Source organism: Centruroides vittatus, unplaced genomic scaffold (assembly GCF_030686945.1).
Source record: "Centruroides vittatus isolate TY-2023 unplaced genomic scaffold, ASM3068694v2 contig_301, whole genome shotgun sequence".
NCBI classification, from domain to species: domain Eukaryota; kingdom Metazoa; phylum Arthropoda; class Arachnida; order Scorpiones; family Buthidae; genus Centruroides; species Centruroides vittatus.
In genome coordinates, this window is record NW_027121927.1 from 1,398,219 (window position 1) to 1,422,297 (window position 24,079).

The 24,079-nt window shown below is 29.6% G+C and overlaps 1 protein-coding gene across 2 annotated transcripts in view; it reads left to right on the plus strand.

The window, feature by feature from the left end:
- Positions 1–24,079, plus strand: part of LOC136972740 (aminopeptidase Ey-like) — a 108,714-nt gene that overhangs the window by 27,270 nt on the left and 57,365 nt on the right. For both annotated transcript variants that reach the window (XR_010880382.1, XM_067267356.1), the window contains exons 7-15: positions 1,834–1,962; positions 6,409–6,474; positions 6,873–6,938; positions 8,537–8,685; positions 13,524–13,612; positions 15,658–15,788; positions 15,867–15,922; positions 18,135–18,279; positions 22,511–22,593. Coding sequence is in view for 1 of the 2 variants with exons in the window: in XM_067267356.1 (XP_067123457.1) it covers positions 1,834–1,962; positions 6,409–6,474; positions 6,873–6,938; positions 8,537–8,685; positions 13,524–13,612; positions 15,658–15,788; positions 15,867–15,922; positions 18,135–18,279; positions 22,511–22,593 (914 nt within the window). In the remaining variant the exon portion in view is untranslated. The remainder of the gene's footprint in view (positions 1–1,833; positions 1,963–6,408; positions 6,475–6,872; positions 6,939–8,536; positions 8,686–13,523; positions 13,613–15,657; positions 15,789–15,866; positions 15,923–18,134; positions 18,280–22,510; positions 22,594–24,079) is intronic.

The window sequence follows — 24,079 nt, forward strand, 5'->3', positions numbered from 1 at the left end:
CCTCGATTATTATTATAAAAATTTTCGTTAGGCTTAAAATCGACGAAAATTCAACACGAAGCGACACGCAACGGAGAAAAATTTGAACATCGGACAGGTTAATGTATTTTTTCGTACATAATGGGTAATCGGAACAAATGGCTAATCGGAACAACCCCAGTCCCCAATTGATTCCGATTTTCGACTCTCTACTGTAGTCCAATATTTCCATCTAGCGGTGGCAGCACAATTTAAAAAATAATTTACAATTTTTAAAAATAAGCCAGGACGATTGAGTACAAATAAAGAAAAAATATATTTCTCTTTTAGACAATACATACAAAATGTGTCTTTTTATCCAGAAGTCCCTTCTCACGCAGTTGAAGGATAAGACAATTCCACGGCGGAGTCGATTTTTTATTTGAGGCTTCTCGTCCGCCTCACAATGTAAAATAGTCCAATATTTCCCTCTAGCGGTGGCAGCACAATTTAAAAAATAATTTACAATTTTTAAAAATAAGCCAGGACTTCTGGATAAAAAGACATTTTGTATGTATTGTCTAAAAGAGAAATATATTTTTTTCTTTATTTGTACAGCCTTAACTAATTTATCATTGAATATTTACTGAAAATATAGTCAATAGTTAATTGAAACCAATAAAATTGTTTCCAGTAAAGAGTATAAAATCTAAACGATTTTTAAAACATATATCTTGCGAAAATTGAATTTTAGTGACAGACAAACGCTTATGAAAATGCATTCTATATCGAATTTAATGTCTTAAAATTGAATTTTAATTTCCCGTCCCGTTAATATAGAGAGGGAAAGTGTGGTGATCTGTGAAAAAATGACCTCCCAAATTTCTGTATTTTTTGACTCAGGGATCTTTAAATATCAAGAAATGCAAAAATTTCGGAATTTTTTCTGTATGTATGGATATAAGAGTTTGTGTTTGGGGAACGATTTTTTCTACCCTGTTTAATAACTCCTGTGCATATTGTCAAAAGTTTCTGAACTTTTGCAGGAAGGTTTGTGTATTAGGGGAATTGATTCTATTAAATTTTGGTGGTTACAGATCGAGGATGATAAAGGGAGATAAAGGAGTTCGCGTCATATCTCGAGTAGGGTCTGATTTAATGACGATTTTACTCGTTATTAGTATTTTTATGAAGCCCAACCCCCCTACCTTCAAAATTAAGTTTTTGCCATATTATATATTAATTAAAAATATAAAAATATATCGTAACGGATTGCGCTACCAAATGTTGCCGGGAAAGTTAAGCAACTCGTTGCTGGATTTTTTATTATAGATATATGTATCATCTATTATTGTTTATTTTGTGTTTTATGACAGCACCATATATATCTCGATATGCTTACCTTCGAACAAAAATTTAAAAAGATCGTGTGATCTTTTTAAAGATCACACGATCTCTTTTTATGGCATGATCATCAAGTGAGTCTCGAATTTTACAATATATTTATTTTGGAGGGATCTCCTGCCTCTCACCATCTAAAAATTGAATGAATGTAGAGGAAATTCGTCCAAAAAGTGAGGCCTTATACAGAGGAAAACATATTTTAGCTCATCAAAAAGAGTCATCAATGATAAAAATGTAGCACACCATTTTCTCTTTAGGGGAATGGAAGAAATTTTGTTATCGAAGTAAATTAGTTTTCAGTAATCGTTAATACCGTATTGCTACTTTTTCGTCATTTTTCGACAAACTGGAAACTTTATATTTTGCTTATTTCAATTATTTTTTGTTACAAACTACGGACTTTTGAATATAGTTTTAAAAAAAATATTTTTTCTATCATCGAAATAATGATCTCATTTTAATACTTTTCAGATAGACGCCGCAATTTACGGTAACTTTTATGCTTTTAACAGTTTCGACAATTCTGTTGCCAAAAAAGTAGAATCGAGAAAAGACTTAGTCAATATGGATTCAGTATTCGATGATACTACGTATGAAAAGGTGAAAATCTTTATAGTAATGAACAATTGAGCTCTTGCGCAGAAAAACGTATCCAGAGAAATGGCGAAATTAAGTTTTATACAGAAATACACCCCTTAAGTAGAGTAAATCTTTTGACATCATTTGAAAAATCTGTATTCAAATTTTTAAAAATGCGAATTTAAATATAACAAATATTTAAATTGAAGAAAGTTGTATCTACCGGTAATTCCAATTTTTTCAATAAATTATTGTAGGAAAAAAAAAATTAGAATTGCGATAAAAATGTGCAGCAAGGCCTGAAAATTATTTCGTTATATGCCACAGAAAGCAGAGCTGCCATTAGATTTTATATTCTTTAATAATAATGTCTTTTGATGACCCACATGACCACTGTGTGCAAGAATCATGATATTATGCAACCGTGGATGACTTACAAACTATTACCTAAACAGAGAAGGTGCAGAGGTAGTGTCCAGATTTGAAAATCTAACAGATATTTCCTTGCCTCCTCTATATGATAGCAATCGCTTATAAGGACAGCAAAGAAATGAAATCTCATGGACGTGGCAAGAGTTTTAAAAGAACACGCTGGGTTGTACAGGACGTTGCACGCTGAGGAAGATACCAATTTAAGCAGTTCTTAGTACTTTAGAAAGTTTTAGAAATTAAAAGCTATTGTTTGTACTTACAGTGAAATATTGTCTTTTACTCTTGAAATAAAATAAACAATAACTAAAGGGCAGATACAACGTTTTTCCAGTAATGTTCTCATTTTCCAAAAACCTCGCTTTTATAAAATTTTCAATCGGAGCATATCAAAACATTTCGGGCAGTTTATCTTAATGTATATAAAGATAAAAATAAGAAAAGGTTCATAGAAAAACTAAATTTACTTACTTTTAAATTTCCGTCATGCTGTTCGTTGTAAATAACACTCGCAGATACATTTTTCCATGACGGCAAACATTATTTTCCTCATAATGGTTTAGAAACAAACAGTCGTTCTTGAGTCAAGTCTATGACTCAAGAACGACTGTTTCTTTCTAAACCATTCTTTATGTAAAATTACTCCGATGTTATATTTATAATTCAGCGTTTGTTTGGTATTGATGTATGCTGAGTAAGCGGGAATCAGTTTTTTGCCATTTTTCCAAAACTGCTGAGTTGCAGATAAAACGTTTTCCTGGGCAAGGGCTCAATTACAGTTAATCAAAAGACTTTACAAAAATGATATGATTATTTATAAATAGTAAAGTATAATAGATTTTGAATTATTAAAAAACATATTTAAAGAAACCATTAATTGAAATATTAACAAATAAATCATGGTTTTCTTAAAAGAATATTGATTTAGGCAATGTTCAACTTCTGACAAAAGTAAGTAGCCTTTTTATTTTGATGTTATTAGATCAATAGTCATACATAAATGTATAGATCAAAATCCTTTATAGATATATAGAATTTTGACAGTCCTAGCAATTTCCAAATATTGCATTGTATATAAAACTTATATATACATGGTGTTCGCTTAAACATCTATCTAGAACAAAAGAGAGCTTTCCAACATTGCGTTAATGTATGCATATGGTGCATGCTTGTTATAGCCATAAAATAACCAAAGATCAAATTAAAACGATTTAGCAAATCATAAAAACATTTTGCATGTAAAAGATAAAGAAACATTACACAAAAAGATACAAAAAAGCAAGTTTTATTTTGTTACAGAACATTTCAAAATAATCCCTTTTAGTGTCAATACCAAGATGTAGACGGTGGAGCGTAGTGTTATGAATGAATGATACGTATCATTTCTAGTGTCATTGTCTCACGGGCTTCTATATTGTGTCCCTCCAGTTTGCCAACATCACGCGATACTGTTGGGTACGTAGTATATATCGATCTTTTAGGCGCTCCGCAGGGAAAAATCCAGATGGGAAACGAGGTGGCCAGGAAACAGCACCGTACAGTACATTCCTATCCTGAGGTGGCCAAAACAGCTCTGCGAGCCGTTGATGCTCACACCTGTCCAGATATCGCGCCATTTTGCTTATACTAAACTTTCCGTAGTTGCTCCAATGACAAGTCATTAAGCCATTTGTCCAACGCCGTATTTAAAATATTTAGGTATCGGTCACTATTCGGATGCCGTCAGTGAATATGGGACCAAGAAGCTGCTCAGCCCAAATTCATACAAGATGTATTTGAATAAAACGCACTTGGTATCGCGTTTTATTGAAATACATCTGGCATGAATTTCGGGTGAGCCTCTTTAAATATTGCATGCATCGTGTTGCACGCGCTGCGCAGTCCATAAAATGTACTGAAGGAATTGTGCTAGTCATGCTGTAAATATAACTTTACGTTGCGCCATTTAAATCGCTGTGCAGTGTCCTCCGCATGTTGAGCTGATTGCAGATAGCAATGAAATAGATGCAGGTCAAGGCGTTGTAATATCTGGTGTATGTATCCGCTGAAATCAACAATCTAACCTAAAGTAACTTAATCTAACCAGTGCTAGAGATCTCTTAGTACTCTTTGAGCGGAAAAAGCTCTATGATCAGGGCCTGATTTAGGCTTTTCGAGGCCCTAAGCTAAACTCTATGTGAGGCCCCTTACCGACAATTTACAATTTTAGAAGTCAATCATAAAAAAAGAGAATTAACATAAACATTAATTTTAATAATAAATCTTTAAATTAAATATCTGAAGACAAAGTCCTTTGAAAAAAGGAACCACCATTTGTTATCTTCATATTCCAACTATACATTCTTGGCGATTGACCTTTCTTTTTATGCTACTGGCCGCCAAAAAGCTAAAAAATCCTTTAAAAACACAAAAATACATCCAGTTAAAAATACAAAAATTTTAAAAAATTTTTGTATTTTCTTGTCTTCAGATATTTAATTATAATTATTGCCATCGGACGAAAATCTACAAAAAAAAATCTTTTATTGTTAAAAAGTATTTACAACATTAAAATAAGGCGCAATTTAAAAAGGGAAACACTAAAAATTTCGTTTTTCTTATTTTTCGAGACCCCTTGGAACCCAGGCCCTAAGCTACAGCTTACATAGTTCACTTGCAAATCCGGTCCTGTCTATGACAGATTATAGCAATAATCTTTGCAATAAAAAACGCCAATGCTGAAAATATTTCTTTTGTGCTCATCGATGAATAGATATTTAAGCGGGTATCTATTAATAGCATACATTTTTCTGCCATGAATAAGAAGGCCGTTTTTTAGGTCCATTATTGGTTCGGGCAGGCCCAAATGGAGCGACCGAGGGGTCTCATATCCTAGACAGACCACCGCGAAAAATTCCTAAAATTTACCTCGGCCCCCCGACCTAATTTTGACTGTATAGATATAGATGGCTACTCAGGAACCGGTATACCTGTCAGATATATCTGTACTCGAGTAACCATCTTTAGAAACGTGACTTATTTTTTATATTTTTTTCATATATTTTTTCGGAAATATAGTAGTTCCTCGTTATATCGCAGATTTGATATAGTGCGCTTTTTTGGTCTCCCAAATTTTAAAGCATTGAATCGACAAATTTTAAAATATCAATTGCCATTCAATTGTTTGTTTTTTTTTCTTATTGCAACGAAATACGGTATTTTATTTCTACCATTGTCCTTGAAACTGCCACTGCAGGTGAAACTATAAATTCGTCAAGATCTAAATAAGCGGAAAACAGATGGACAGATCAATTATCAAATATGCCTCCTTTTGACATTAAAAGTTGTTTATTTATTGATTTTAAGTACTGTTTCCTCATTTACAAGTTTCTGTGAATTCGAAATTTAAAAAATTCATTTTTATGTGAATTATCGCAATACCGTCAATTCACATAAAAGTGAATTTTTGTGAAATTTCGAACTCGCTGCAAAACGTGTAAGAAAAATGTTTAATAAGTGATTTATTGTGAAATACGGTACTGTATAATGAAATTGGAACTGATATTTTGTCTTCATATCGATAGTATTTGTCTCTAAATGTCATTGTTAAAGAAACAATAATGCTAAATAGGCGTTCTTACGTAAACGTCAATTAGTCCGATATAACCACGAATAAGATTCAGTATTAAAAAACTAAGCTTATTTTATATCAGAAACACTTGCTGATGAAATAATAGAGGATGAAGATTCCATAGCATGTATAATCTGTTTAGTAAAAGCCCAGAATGTATAGTAGTCGATTATATCGCGCCGCCGGAATGTATAGTAGTCGATAATATCGCGTTTTTCTTTGTCTTCCGACAAGCGAGATATAACGAGGGGCTACTGTAATACGATTTTTATGTTTCCAAATAATAATCTCAAATTATTCATATTTTTATCAAGATCTTCTAGCTTCTGATATATTGAAATTCGAAATACAAGTTTAATGAAAACCCAGGTTCTGTTTTATGGAATTTTAGCAATTAATGATTATATTATATTTGACATATTTTTCAGGGTTCATTTGTAATCCGAATGGTTCATCGTATTTTAGGAAACGAAACATTTTGGAAAGGTATAAATGTAAGTAATTTTTTTTTATAATTCAGGACAAAATACTATAAGTATTTAGCATTACAATCAGTTATGCCATAGACCCTTGATAAATAGTCTTATTCTGAACCTTGTTGGATTATTATTACTGGTTTTTTATGGACCCTATTTATTACTGGTTGCGAAAAGGCCATCATAATATTTCAAGCTTTTTGGTACCAAAATTCTATGTCCACAACTGATGGGAATTAAAATATTTTGTTTATCGTGTGCTATTTAAAAAATTAAAAATCATTAAAATACTTATCCCGTAGAATATTCTTTTTCACAAAAGCAGATAGCTATCTTATAATAGTTAATAAAGTTATTTAGTAGATGTAATTAAACAATAAATGTTGTAATTATCTAATTAACTTGAATATTTTCAGAATTACCTGACTGCCAATTCTTACAGCAGCGTGGAAGAATATAATTTATGGAAATATTTAACAGAAGTAAGTTAAATTTAGTGTATAATTCTTTCTGATACTACATTGTTCAATAAAGATAAGAACACTCGGTTTTTAAAATTTATTTCAGATGGTGAAATGGATTGTAGTTAAATTTAATTTTATGTATTCTAATGTGTTTTTGCGTTTATACACAAAGTATCGAGTTCGAATATAAACAATAGAGTAATTTTATTGTAGAAATGAGTTTCTTGAAGTGTTCAATAATTATAAGATTACTTAAGAAATAGATAGAAAATAATATTTACGAGGTTATTTATGAAAGCTAATAAACAGAATGCCCTCCTTTGTTTATTACTTTAAAAACTCTGTCCATCATTGACTCAATCAAATTTTGAAGAAATTCCTAACGAATTTCTTCCTTCTTCTGAATGATTACAGTCTTCAGGTCTGTGGTCTATTGTTTTCAATTTGCATAGACTGACTTAACCAGAAGTCTGCATACATTTTCCATACTGTTCAAATCCAGTGACATGATTGACCAATCCATGACCTGATCCCCGTTGGCCAGAGACCATTCCCAGGTAACGTTAATGGCAGCGCTACCTTACTGGAAATACCACTTATGACCTAATCTTTCTTCAAAGCAAAGTATATACATTTCTATATGCAAAATGTACTTTTTAGCATTCTGCCTTCCTTCAGGAAAGGCAAGTTTTGTTTTTCCTCGCTCTCCAAAGGCAGCCCAAACAATGACAGAACCCCCATCTACTTGTCGTTTGCAGTATATTTCCCTCTCTTTTTTAAATCATTCCAATAGTATTAGCAATCGTCAGGTCCATCTAAATTGAGCTTTTTGTCACATGATTACTATATTCCTGCACTGTTCCTTCAGGTCTGTGATTTCTTGCCCATGTCAGTCTTGTGCTTGTCTGTAAGCTTTGATTCCAACATTTGGCGTATTTGAGATGATTGGCAGCAGGAACTACGTGCTTGTTACGTTAGTAATTACCTGTAAAATTAGCCGTTTCATACGAGAAGCAAGTTTTTGTGGCCTTCCAGTACTCTTCTTATCCATATTCACCTAACTTCAGATAATTCCTGATCATGCAAATCGATCTTCCTATTTTCTTAGTAATAGACTTTATTGACTCACCAGCTTAACTTAACACACTAATTTCATCTCTTTCAAACGCTGAACAACGGCTTCAAACGGGTAAGGAGTAAATATACTCCTTACCCGTTTTGTCCTTTCCGAATTAACAAATGCCTTGTTATACAAGTAGACGACAATTTTTGGTCTCCATATCAACAATAACAAATAACGGTAGATATCCAGATTCATAGATATCCAGTTAAACATATTTAAAAATTAACTTAAAAATATTTATATGAATTAAATTTCTGAGTCTATTTGTCATTGTTCGAACACAAAAAATCACTATCTTATGAATAATTAGCGTGCTAATTTATTTAGCATCGTAACTGTTAGTGCACAAGTGTATCTTTATGAAAGAAATCAGTGACAACACTCAGACAGTAATAGCTTCTAAAACTCTCAAGTTATTGATAAAATGTTGCATGTTCTTGTCTTTATTGAACGCACTGTAAATTATAACTAATGTGTAGAATTCGTTTAACAGGCACAAAATACCAATTCCAAAATCAATTTATCGGAGGTGATGACTCCTTGGGTGCATCATAAAAGTTTTCCCATTATTTCTGTCACTAGAGATTACGAGAAGCACAATGCACTTATTATCCAATCTTCGGCATCTTCCGAAAACAATGAGTAGTTTCATTTTGTATAATTAAAATAGTTGTTCTTATTAATAATTATTCTTAATTAGTATAACAATAAGGTAAATATATATGCATAAATTTGCAATACTTTCTGTGGATCTAATCACACAAGGAGGACGATTAATTATATCGTCCTTCTTGTGTGACTACATACTTACCTGATTATTATACTAATACGTGTATAATACAGGATAGTATTACTTATTGATAAATTATTCTTAATTTTAGATTTTATTCTATTTTTTAAGTTACTTAATAAAAAAGTTTATAATTTATTTTTATAATCTGAGCTATATATTTTATACGTTTTACACACAAAAAAAAAATAAAACTAATAAAAATTAAGGTTATAATATAAAATATGTATTTGTTAATTTTTTGGTTCTAATCATATTTTAAATATACAAAATTATGAAAAATAAAGCGTTTGCCCCACAACTAATCTTTAAATAGTTTGGAATTAAATTTTTTGAATGTTTTTGGAACTCAAATAACAAGTAAAATACAGTTGATGTTTACACGAAAATTCAAACTATTCTTAATTTATCTGCTAAAAATTCAAAAAAAGTATATGATTTTTTAATCATATACTTTTTTTTAAAGTTAACAGAATGAAAGTAATGCAATAAATTTTTAAGATTTAACATTTCTAAATGTTTATATTAACGTTTTATTTTCCTAGCTTCTGTGTATACAGAACAAAGGAAATATTAGAATCTTGTCAAATTTGAATTTCCTGGTTTTTTGCAAATCTCCACGTTTTGAGACCAAAAAGTCAAAACAACGGGAAAAAAATTTCGTGTACGTTTATATATCGTCGTTGAAAATACGCAACGGCGTTTCTCATTCCTTTCAACTTTACAGGATAGCGATTTAGAGAAAAAGGACTTTCTTACATTCTTCGTAAATAAGAAACTATAGAATATAAAGCACTGCTTTTTTCAAGTATTCGTTTACAGTACTTGAAAAATACTATAAACGCATATGTTTATTGTTGTCTTCGTTATTATCATTATTTTTTAGCCTTATTTTGAGATATATCTTTATGTTTTGCTAATAATAAAAAGCTATCTGCTGATTTAACGAGATACGCCTTTTAGAATTAAGACATAACTACGATTTAATATTAAAATTTGGCTCAAAGTAACTAAATCAACTGATTGCTTTAAAATAAAATGTTTTGTATGCAATAAAACAAAATGAAAAGAAACATCATTGTACTGAAGAGTTTTTAATGACAAACATAAAATCAACAATAAACGCAAAAATACGAGTAAATTGACATAAGAATAAATTATTTAAGAAGAAAACACGAGGTACAAAAGTGAGTTTAAAAGATACTTTGGAAAAACAAATATGCAATTCAAAAATTTTGTTTAAACCCATTAATATACATCAGAAACTGAATAGTTATGTTCCATGTTTATACTTCCAGAAAAGGAACGATTACTTGCATTATACAGATAACATTGTCTGCACTGATAATACAGTATTGATAAATAAATGCGGTAGCTCTCATTATGCACTGAGACTAACAAAGATGTACTGTATTATTAAGCTATGTGTCTTATCTATTGTAATATTGTAACTTTCGGGTAAACAAAAGCGTTCTCCTCAAAATTATGTAAAAGATCATTCAAAAAAATATTTGTTTCATTACAATAAAATGTCGAATGCAAAAAGAACCACATAGATACAACATCACCGTAGAAAATCACAGAAATCCACAATTACAGCGGCAACAACAGGACCAGTGAATGGCAACCATTAAAAAAAAGGTCAGCCACGTGATGAAATTTAACAATTCAATTGGCTAGTGGACCACCGACAAATTAGCACGAAAGATATTGGGGTTTTAAGATATGACAATATTGAACAACTATTTACTCCTTTTGTATTAACCTCATTGTTATTTTGACTACGCAGATACTCGAGTACGGTTGCAAGCCCAATTTAAACCAAATAATTCATTTTTTGCGAAGATGGAGATACGACAATATAATTCTCAGCGGTCGAAATACAGAAACATGAGTTTATGCAAACGATTTGGAGTTTTTTTGGCATTGGGAGACGCCACATCAAAGTTCATCTGGATTCCATAAAGTTTTATTGCTGGATTCGACTCTTATTCCAATCTGCCATAATTACCAAAATACGCATCAGGATAAAATAATCATTAAAAAAAAAGTTGTTAGACTACTAGAGGCCACAAGATGGACAATTATTTTCATCATAGATGGCGCTAGAATCGGTTAAATTGGGATAAATTTCATTTTCTTAAATGAGGACATCTGTTTTTATTGCATATTCTAATTCTACATCAAAAGTAAACAAACTTTTATTGAAAGCATTTTTTCGAAAGATGTACTAATCAAAAATTGTGAATGTTTGAAATTTTATGCAACTATTCCATAATGCATAAATTTTCAGTGCCTGACCTAACAGAAATCTGTGGATATCTGTGAATTCACTGAAAAATGGAAGAAAAATACTTAAAATTTATTAGACTATTATTATCTGGTAGAATCAATATAAACGTCTTATCTTTATCATAATCTTGAGGGCTTTAACATTCTGTTGTTCTAGTTTTGTACCGGTTCATTTTCGACATATTGCAACGGAGAATCTGTAATATGAACGAAATTATTCACAATGAAAATCTCAAAAAAAAAAATTAAAAAATGACTTTCTCTTTACATCTGGATGAATTTACAAATATTATAATTGCGTATAATTGGTATGGTACAATCGGTTATTTAGTGAAAAAAGTATAGAAACCTTTTTCAGTTAATAATAATAGTTTCCTAATAATTTCTTTTAGCATTTTTCTTCCTTTTTTTCAGTGAACTTCAGTGTTCATTAAAACATCTTTTATTAGTTAGCGTAGATGTAGTTTTGTTTCTTTCAGCTCTTCTTTACAAGCTAAAAACAAAATTATGACTATGCTGCTGTAATTTTCATTATGTCAACGTTCACCAGTAACCAACGTTCCCTGAACATTAGAAGTTCGGTGGTGGGATCGCGCCTTGCCAGGACAGGCTGGTCATGTGGAATTTTTCGAGTTTTCTTCACGTCTGTAACGCCTAAATAGGAATCAGGGGCCGTACTTCTAGGTCACTGATCTCTCGTCTCTTCTTTCACCGTACGAATGACGTCAACAAACATTCATGTCTAACAACTGTGTAAAATCAGATTTACAGCAATTTTATGCGGCTTGTTTATTTTCGTAAAATTGAAATGCAACTTTGTAACTTGCTATAACGCTTTTCCATATACACAGGCTATCTGAGTAATATTTTCTTGCCAATGATTGAAACGTTTCAATTTTCTTTGAAAATCTAAAAGCTTGTTCTTTTATTTGGATAATTTGTAATAACATGGACAAAGTAGATTATACGGCTTCACACATTCTACAGATAGTACAGTACTTTATTGAAAACAAACCACAAACTGTTGTTATTATTAATGTTAGAAATAACGGTGGTTTTTCCGTTATTTCTAATAATAAATTATTTTATGTATTCTTCATCTGATATAATAAAAATAGTTCAGATAAAAAAGATTTTCGTCTTTTTGTTATCTGAATTGAAAAATCTACGCTGTAAATTCAGCTATATTTTACGTATGTTTATTTGTTGTTTAGATGACATTTCTGAGTTTTACTACTTTTTCAGTCCATCGAACAGGACAGATGTAGTTTTTGTGTGAAAAATTATATCAACTAACCAAATTGAATAATGACATAAATTAGAGCATTAGTCCCAATGACAAGACGAATGAAATCATTAAGTCTATATGTAAAAAATCATTGATGATTACAGTAAGTAGCTTTGAAAAATATACACGAAATTACGACAACCATTTAAATTCATAGAAATTTAAATAAATTCTCCGAGTTTTAAAAAAATAATACTAATTAAATGTGTTGCATTATCAACATTTATTTTCTGCTCGATCTAAATTGAATTCTTAGAATCTCTCGAGTTTCAAGACCCCGAGTACAAATAAAGTTGCTTTATTGTTGCTGATTGTGAAGGGTCCCCGAAACAGCTCAAGCTTGAGGAAACCAAAAATATAGATGCGCCACGGTGCTTGAGTGCGTAGGTGTGCCATCGTAACATAGCGTTTCCAACTACAACAAGGTTTGGAAAATGGTCTCTCGAAGAAATCATTGATTTGGTTATACTGTATTTCATGTAGACAGTCAGAGTTGAATTTCTGTTTATAGCATTTCTTTGTAAAGTGTTAGTTTGGGTTTCGGTTTTTGGTGACAGAACATTTTGCTTTTAATACATACTTATATAAATATAGATATAGATAACATTAGCTATAATATTATTTTGCATTTATAGGCATTTTTTGTTCATGAAATACAGCTATAAGATGTCTTTAGAAAATCCTGGATTTCTTAGCAGAAACGTTATTCTCCTCCGTTACAACGCCAGATTGCATATAGTATATAGTACACCAGACTGATTTGTTAGAGATCTTTCAATGAGACGTCTTCATCACTCCCATACAACCAGGTGTTTCCGTTTTCCCGTTTTCATGTTTGCAAGAATATGTATGCAAACGCAAATTTTGCTATTAATGAAAAATAGCTATTATCGTTGGGTGGGTAATGAAAAATAGGGTCTAGAATATTTTGAAAACCGAATGAACAAGCATCTTACACACTGGGATGAATGCTTAATCAACCTGTTATATTGTTAACAAATAGCATAATGCTTGCAGATAAATTCCACATTTCGCAATCAAAAGTATCTGTCTGTGTTACGAGTTTTATAAAATTAGTTTTTGTGATTAATCCATGTATTATCGTTTCAGAAGTTTATGGCCAATTCCTATATATTACACGACGGGAGATAACCCAGAATGGAATCGTCACATAAAGATGTGGATGAAATCAAGAAATGGTAAGAATATTTTATAAAACAATAAACTTGTAAACGATGACTTTTGAATTTTATCACATTTTAACAAATTTTATTTTAATGCATTCTTGAATTTTGCGTGTGAAAATCAAGACCAAGTATGGAGGTTAGGGACTGGAGGCCCGATTAACTATATACGAACTTCCGGTCTGGGCCTAAAAACACGTGACTTTTAAATCAAAGTGATCAAAAATTGCAGCTCGACATTGTGACGATATTAGAATAACTCGATTTTTCGTAATACTCTGATTTATATTCTTCTTTATTGTTTAATCATGTTATTTTTTAAATAAAAAGTTTTTACAGTATTACATTAAAACGGTTCTGTTCTCAGAAATGTTTTTCTATTGTACATTCAATTTAATGGTAAACGAATTGAAACTGTTCTTACTTTTATATTCGTTATCCTCAAAGATTTGAATGCTGCTTTTAAAAGTACAGTCAAACCTGAGTTTTCGAACGATTGTGTTTAAATATTTAACCAAATTTAAATTAAATTTAGTTTAATTTAGTTAAACCAAATTTAAACTAAAATTTATTAATACGAGGTAGCCAGTTAAAACTATAAATAATAATTAAAACTTTGACCCTACACCGAAACTAAAACTAAAACTATAATTAAAATTGAAATCAAATCGATTGAAACAATATTTCAGAAAATGTGGATAAAGTACTTATCCATCTTGATTGATTTGGTTATACTGTATTTCATGTAGACAGTCAGAGTTGAATTTCTGTTTATAGCATTTCTTTGTAAAGTGTTAGTTTGGGTTTCGGTTTTTGGTGACAGAACATTTTGCTTTTAATACATACTTATATAAATATAGATATAGATAACATTAGCTATAATATTATTTTGCATTTATAGGCATTTTTGTTCATGAAATACAGCTATAAATGTAAAAAAAGCTTTGTCATTTGGGTCGGACACGGATAATTCCATTTTATATTTTTTCTTATGGAAAAATTTGATTCGGTTTTAGAACTAATTGATTTTCGAACAAGTTTTAGGAACGAATTAAGTTCGAAGCCCGAGGTTTGATTGTATTCATTTCTTGCTACAGAATTTCGAAAAACGAAACGAAAATAAATAATAATGTGATTTGTGCTTGCCTTTCGCGCATGTTATCTAAACAAGTTTGATTATATAATTGAATAATTCAATGAACGGGACTAGTCTTGAGTGAAAGATGTTTTTATGGTGTTCCAAATTACGTTTAGTGATTGAATTAAGTCCGAGACTATAATTAATGGATTTCTATCGACGAATCCCAGAAAATTGGCATATGTTTATTTTTATGCAATAAATTATATAATTTAATATTTGCATGGAATAATCATAAAATTCACTTTAGATATGTGTGATCAACAGTTGCATTGAATTTTAGCTTTTTAAAAATATATTATTAGTTTATATTTTATATATTTATTATATATAAAATAATAGAGATATCGAAGAAAATATAAGATAAAATAACTTGTGATATAATTTAAACACTTATCTCTTATGTACGTTAATAAAGATCGTTATCATATATCCTAAAGTGAGCATAAGACTATAAGGTAATAAACATGCTAATTGCATATTGTTTTACGAAAACTAAAATACAGATATTCCTCCCATTACGCGATTAATTAATTCAAAGTGGCGTAGCTTAAAGTAAAATTGCTTAAAGTAAATTGACTTTCACATCAGTTAAATAGCTATTTTTAATTTTGGGAACGCATTTTAATGTAGAGTTTATGAGGAAAACTATTTTTTTGAATACTCCAAAATCTGAGATCGCACATAACGAGGGATGCCTATTTTACTTTATACTAAAATACAGACTAAAATTTTGCCGAAATACAATTTTACTTTTTATTAATTTCATTTTGATTAGTCTATTTTTACGGACAAATGAATAAATGTCCTTCAAAATATTTTAAACTTTAAGATAAGAGGATATATTCAAAGTAGGCATATAATCAAATAAGAAACAACGTAAATCAGTATTTATTTCTTAAATAATTATTTTTTTTTGCAGCTACAATAAGAAACATCGTGAAAAATAACCAATGGCTTTACGTAGACGGAACTAGTTTGAGTTACTCTTTAATTAATTACGATCGCAAAAACTGGAAATTGTTGGCTGAACAATTGCTAAAAAACCATCAGGTATAAAATAAATTCTATTTTTAAAAGTTTGTAACAACGAAATTAAACGGCTTAACTGATTTTTATTTTTATTTTCAGGTGTTTCCGTATACTCAACGCTTCAAACTTTTATCGGATGCATCTGCTTTACATATGTAAGAAACATTCGAATATATTTTAAATAAATATAAATTCATAAAAAAATATAATAAATTAATAAATAAATATAAATTCTATTCTCGATATTACATTGAATTCACAAAAATATAATTAAATATTTCAAATATTTCTTAAACAGATGTATATGTTGAAATTCTTAATAACGCGGAATCAAAATTGTCTTTTGAAAGGGAGCAATATAAATAGAGTAATATAAAGATCAATAAGAAAATTCTTTGCTATACAATGATATTACTTTATTATAATAGATAATTTATAAGTTAAGAAAACTTTTTATGATTTATACAGCAAAGCGTAAAACGTTAATGTAATATAAAAAAATATATTGCATTAAAGTTTTTCGCTTTTTATATAAAATTATAAGAATTATTCTTAACTTACAAATTATATACAGGGCGTTCCAAAAATTTATACACACTTTAACCTTTTAATTGCGACATTTTCGGAAATTTAGATTTTTTTACCAGTTCTGATGACCGATATTGAGCACGAACCAGTCTCAAGGCTGGGCCGAGATAGTTTCGCACCCCTGGCAGATTCAGTATGTGGTGCTTTACGTTTTTATACTTATGTACTTTCTAATCATAGGTATTCATTGTGACATCATCACAATTCCGAGCTGCAATTTTAATTAGTTTTTAATTTAACAATAAAAATTCATCTGAATTCCGATCCAGATTTGAAGTTCGTACAGTATAGAGTTAATCGCTTCCTGACCATCAGCTTTCCATATCTGGTCTTGAATTTTATCTAACACCGTTCTCGACATTAAAGAATATCAAACAGACAGACGGAAGACAGTGGGAATTTATAGGTCTACAATTTTTTTTCATATTGCAGCACGACAAGGCTAAAGAATTTAATCTCTCACTCGCCATTGTCGATTGCAAATATGTTTTGATAAGTTTAAATTGCTAAAACTTCTTTCAGCTGTAAATACCGTTACAGAGATTGTCAGCAGATTTCTCAATGTCACTCAAATATAAAGTCCTATATTTTGAAATTGCTTGCTTTTATAAACTGTAGAGTTTCTAAAGGCAAATTGATATTTTTCGGATATAAACTGGTTTTGGATTTAATTTTTTTTTCTTTTTTTTGAAGAGTTCGTTCCTGTCAAAGTCACTACTATTTTCATCATTAAGAATTGAATAAAAATCCACATACAAGTAATATTTTCGTAATTAATTACAAAATAATATTTTAGCCAAATATATTTTTTAATTCACTGGATTGTATAAAAAATGTTGGAAAAAAGCAGGAAAACCCGTGACGTCGAGCTTTTCAGCCTGTTGTTTTATTAGCTAGTCGACGCCTACTCGTTTTATGATCGATTCGTTTATAGAACTCGATGTATAATGCTCACTCGTAATGCTCAATATATAATGTTTCTCGTAAATTACTGAGCATTAAGAGATGTGTTACCGTGCATTAATGGAAGATGTTTACTAAAACGTATTCAAATTTCAGTGAAATAAATATAACCATTAAATTTTAAACCATTATATAATTATTAAATATATAAACTTTTTATTACATGAGTAATAAAAAGTGCATATAGCGCATTAACTTATAACAGCACATCATTATAAAAATATGTAAACCTTAGGTGACCAGGTTTTATTTTAATCACTTTACTTCTTTATGTTTAAAGTTAGTAGTAAAAATAAAATTATTTGACTTTATGCAATGACTGTAATACTGTATTTAACTAATAATGATGAATAAAATCAGAGCTTTTGTAATGTATAATGCATTAAAATGAATTGTTAGACAAAACTTTTTCACTATTTTTAAGTGCTGTATAGATTAGATTATATTAGATATCAAATATAAACATCCAAACCCGATAGTTATATATTAAGGCCAATTATATCGGACTATGCAATTTCGCGCCTAACGCCTGCTCTAGTGCCAAATTACTTAGCATTTAATTAATAATAGTATTCGTAGTAGTAATATAGCTCAATATAATTTGGCAACCGTTTGGTTTTAATATATTAAATATCGTTAGAACAAGAATGAAGGCATTCGTGATTTAGAAGCGAATGAATAATAATTACATTTACGCTGAAATAAATCGTATTAAATAATGACGTTTTACAATATTTCTGTGATTTCAATTATCTCTATAATTTAAACGTCATGAAAATAACTTGTTAGCTTAAATGTTTTATTTTAACTTTGCAGAATGAATCACACAACTTGCGACACTATCTTCGATCTATATCTGTATTTGCCAAAGGAAGAAACATCATTTTTATTACAATATGTAATTGAAACAATAGAATATTTTAATATGAACCTTCCAGAAAACATGATGGAAGATTGGAATGTGAGTATTAACAATTAAATAGTATAGTCTAAAATCCACGATTGTTTTCCTATGTAAATTTCTTTGAAAAGCTGTGAAAACATTTCAATAAATTAATTTCATTTCTTTCGTGATACAGAGTAAAGTATTGTAACTGATAAAGCTTCTCCGTTGTATTTTTCGACATCCGGTAAATAATACAGACAAATTTATAAAACTTAACCTATTACTTCTTCGCGATCAAATATTAAACAATTACATATTATTATTTACTTCAATTGTTTAATAATTGAAACAGTATTTTATTTTATTATTTCTTCATTTTTTAAATTTTCGCCGTGGGCACTAATGCTGATTGCAGAGACAACGTCTAGACGCCGACGACGATTTAGAGAATATTTAGACCGCGGTTCGGAAAAATTTGATTGCAGAGACAACGTTTCTTGTTTGCCACAATTTAGAGAGAGATTAGAAACTGGTTATTTGACTTACTTTCTACATAAAATTTCACTCATTTTAATTCGAGTGGAAGTCTCAATATCGATTTTTTCGTCGGAAAGTTTAGACAAAAATGGATATCGTTTATTTGATAAATGTTATAAACGGATTAATCTGCGAAATTATTCGGTAAAATTATGAAAGCTTATCATTATGCGTTTTTTAAAACTTTTTTTAGGAGACATATTCGATAAACATTTTCAAAACACAGAATTTTGCTGTCTCCAACTCGTATAAAAAGCACTATAAACAAAACGATCAAATATTTATTGTGACATCGTTATTATGCCGGGATGCAATTTGTAATCATATTTTTAATTTATTTAATTTAAAACGTATTTTTTCACCTCAAATTTGTAGTGTCTTGCCCATGTACTGTACATCATACTTTTCCTGTTAGAATAGAGTCATGCCGGTCATCTATCTAATTATTTTCAGGGGAAAATTTTTGAATTGAAATAACGTAACTTCTGGTTTGTATCGGAAGTTCGTATATAGTTAGTCGGAGCCTCCTGTCTCTAAGCTTTCTACATGTGGTCTCCGTTTTTGTCTATGTAATGCCGTTCTCCAGATTAAGGAAAGAGACAGACAGTGGAAATTTATAGATCTCCAATTTTTCAATTAGCAGCCTATAAATCATAAGATTACTCACCGGGAGTGCGCCGTTGGACATGCCATAGATTAAGCTTGTTTTCGTCGTGCATTAGCCGCTTTTCGTTGCTTCTCCGCATGTGTGCTTCAATCCTTAACCATCGGTCATCCAACCTTTGTACGACGTACTAAAATATTTAAATAATCTTTCAAAAAACAGAATAAATTTCTTAAGTTTTTCAATGTTTTTCAAGTTCAAGTTATGAATAAGTGTAGTGAAACATATTATAATCTGTTTCGACTAACGAAACATATATTTTGAGAAAGTTTCTTTCAATTAATTGAATACAGTAATGATATTAACATGTACCAGAAACCAGACCCAAACCAGAGAAATCCTAAGGCAGAACAGAACTCCGTATATTTTTTACTAGTGGATGGTGCATACTTAGTCGCGTACCCAGAGGGACCAAGGGACCTGGAACCCCAAAGTAATAAGAAAATAACACTAGTAAATTTTCCAAAAATTTTTTTTTAATTAAATTCTTTTTATTTATACGAGTGTTATATCGTGTCTTCTATTATTTATGAATTAGCGGTCGCATAAGGTGAAAATTTTATTAAATTTACATTAAAAATTTATTTATTTGTTCAACTCGGCTTCTTAAGATTAAATTTTGAGTGCATCACTGTGCAAAATAACGGGAACTGCAAGAACTTCATTACAAATTTTATATCGCATGTTGTGGTTATCGTGAATTGGCAACAGCATGCTGAGACAGAGTTTATCATCCCTTTATCCAACAAAATGTAATTTAACTGATTATTATTCTCAAAATAAGTCAAACACGTTAAGTTAACTGGTATAATCACTGCTATTTCTTCAACACTGCCCTTTGAAAACTGTAAATTTACGCACTTATATTGAAATTCTTCAGTTTATAACTACTTTGAAACATAACCTGCACACTTTGTGTGCAGGTTATGTTTCAAACCGAGTTTTGGGAAACCGAGTTTCGGAACCAATTTTTTTTCTGTTGAAAGGTGGATCAATTGTCAGAATTGTCTTAAATGGCCCATAATTATTGTGCTGCAGTAGACAGTAATGATAATGATAATGATATTTTCATTCGTGAATTTTGTTGTTAATTAAAAGTAAGTCTTTTATTTAATCTTTCAAATGTTTTTCAAGTAATTGTTCCATGTTTAATACAGTTACTTTTGAAAATAATATTTACAAAAAGCAAAATAAATACAAAAGAATTAATTTTGTCATTGGTTATTTTTAAGCATTAAGTAATAAAAATAACAGTGTTGCTTTCTTCCTCGAGACAGAAAGAATCAAAGTGCATATTTTGTTTATATCATAAATAATAATTGATGTGTTTAACTTTTTACAATTTTGAAAGAAATATTATGCTGTCAATTAGTTAAAAAATGAACATGTCATTTTCAAATATCTATCATTTACTATTTTACTATCCTTTAAACCTTAACTGTTCCGTCCTGACTTGGTGTAGAAACAATTATCACAAATTCTGCATTTATTTTATAGTTTATCGATTTTTGAATAATATTTCGAAAGATTATAGGACAAACTCATAGTCTTAAAAAGGTTTAAGAACTTATATAGTAGATAATACACTCTATAATGAGTAAAACACATTATATATAGGTCAAAAATATAACCATTTCTGAAACAAATAATCCGACAAAAATCTAAAATTTACTTAATTTTGAATCTAAAATTTATAATATATATATAAATCTTTTATTTTTTGTCTACGAAGAATGTATTTTATTGTGAATAATTTTATTGGCTCTTTCCAGAGTTTTAATCTACAACCACAAATTTTTCCCGTCACAGATATAAAATCTTACTACTATTCACTCTCCATATTTCATAATACAATGAATTCATTAAAAATAATTGTTGTAAGTAATAACTCTAAAGTCATTTTACACGTAAAAAATAAATCAGAATCACTTTGGCATCATACAATTGTCTTAAATAGGCTACAAGACTTTGTAACTTAAAACGAATAAAGTGATCGAAAACAGTTTTCGGTCCACAATATTTCAGGAAAAATTATTCCGGCTACAATCGAAAAAAGGTAAAAGAATTTCAATATTTGACAATGCTTTTTATAGGTATTTTGTTTATATATTATTTTGAAAGATATAACTAAAATAATTAGACATAATTTTGTCTTCTTTTGTATTTGAATATCTACGTCTCTTACTCTGATTTAACTCTTGTATGACTTTAAATAAAATTTTTATTTTTTAATATTCATTTTCAGATGTGGTATTTTAAGTGTAACAAACATAAGCACGAGGAAATTGTCCATAACATTAACAATTAAAAAATCTTTGTGACTATGCTGTACTATTTTCATTTCACACTTTTGTTCGTTTTTTTCTTTTTTTGGTCCATCTGAAGCTTATTCGCTTATGCTGACAGGTATGTAACCACGAGCGAAAATATTCGAAAATAAATGTAAAGAAATAAAAATTTTATTTAACCACATACAAAAGTTAAATCTATACTACAGAGACTTCGTTTTCGCTAAACAGGAAAAGATTTCACGTTTTTTAAATTTCCTGTTTTATAAGCTTTAAAGGTAAAGAATAATAATAGAAATAATAATACTAATGATACGGTGAAATAATAAAAATAATTTTGTTACACATGAAAAAAACTAAAATCGCGAAGAGCCGAACTTATATCGTGTAGCTCCAGAACCTAGCGCCTTATCCATTCCGGTTTTCGCTGTTACACGAAGAAAAACTTCCAGACTTATAAGTTAAACTCTAGATTTTCTCAATTTTTTTGAGGTCGTAACTTTTTATGTTATTAAGCCGTTTCTTAACAATCTATTTACAGAATTATTACAAAACTGTACACAGTTTATGGCGCTTTGAATGCATTGTCAATGATGATAAATAAACTTCAATATTTATAGACTAAGGAAATAACATGTTTGAAATAAATCTATTTCTGTAGACATTTAGTTAAAACATTAATTAATAGTAAAACGAATTTTAATTTCATTAATTTTTATAATTGTTCAAATGAAAAAATATATATATAAATACAATATTTAATGATTTGCTGAAAGTTTGCTGATAACTGACTGATTGAGCTTATGTAAATTTTCAGAGCTTTTTATTGTATTTGTTGCCACCTCTCTACGAGAAGTTAAATTTAGAAGATATGGATGAATATACAATAGGATATAAAAGGTAAATTTTTAATAAAATTTTATATTTTATTATATTATTTAATAGAATTTATAGGTAGATGTCGTAGCTATTTTCTTATATTTTACAGTAGACATCAGACTACATTGTTTTATATTATTTATTTTTAAATTTATTAGTTAAATAGTATTTAGTATAAAACTGTCTACAATATAAAATATTAACTTTAATTCAAACTAATGGCGATTTTATTTTAAAATAATTGCCGATCTAGTGTTAAACCTGAACTCATTAGTTAAATCTTTACATTTTACTAATTAAACAAACAGGTATAATCATATTTGATATTTTCTACACTTTTGCATTAATATCATACTGACTGTATAGTCTATTACTTTACAATAAACACATTGTTCAATACATTAATTAAGTATATATGTTATGGACCAAATGATTAATACGGCATTATTTATAATGTTTTATTAATCACTTGGTATATTGTTTTGTGGATATGCTTTGAACAAAGGACAAATGTTGAGGATAGATGCCAATTTTCTTGAGGAACGACTTTAATCTCTAAAGATTTTATTTGGTAAATCTTTATGAAATATGATTTTTTAAAATTTTATTTTATAAATACTAAGTTTTATATAAATCTTAAGCATATTTTACTCATAAATTTATTACATAAATTAAACACTGTAGGCTATATAATTATTGTACACATACCAGCGAAATATTAATTTTTCTTCCTCATTTTCCATTGTATTTTCTTTTTATTTGTACTGCCGAAAGCTACGTAATGTACCGTTAGATTGAAATAAGCTAATAAAAAAACATTAACTACACTGAAAAGTTTCTAATACCAACTGTTAATATACGACTCTTCGAATTACCAATACAGCGGCGATTCTTTTCAAAGAGACAATAGAGTTCCATCTTATTACTTCTCAAAGTTTAAGAGCTGTGTGTTCGCTGAGGATGATAGAGTTTGTTACGGATTTAGAGTGATTCGAATGTAATTATTTAAAAATTTTATTTACATTAAAAGAGTTTTGAAATATCAAATTATAAAAGCAAAAGATATGGTTAGTATAACAAGGCAAAAATAAGACTGCATGACTATCTCTTTAAAGCCTGGCACAAACTAGTCGATGCCGTCGCTTTCGACGTGACGTACAGACGGTCAGCAGTCGAAATTTATAGATCTACAATTTCTTCAAACTGCAGCCCAATAATTTTTCTACAAACGCGATATTTACAAGAACATACTTCCCACGTACTTTACAAAATCTGTTGCAAAAATATAAACACTTTATTATTACATAAAAGCAATTATTCTAGAATTTTTACAACAGTTTCTTTTTATTTAAACAAGTTTTAACTGAAGTCTTTCAGACGTTAAAGTTAGCAACTTCGATCAGGAGCGGGGCCATCACAACCTGTCTAACACGGATCACTTTTCAAATTTTAATACTAGACCAGTATTAATTAGTAATCGTCGACCATCCTCTCTTCCGACAGGAAG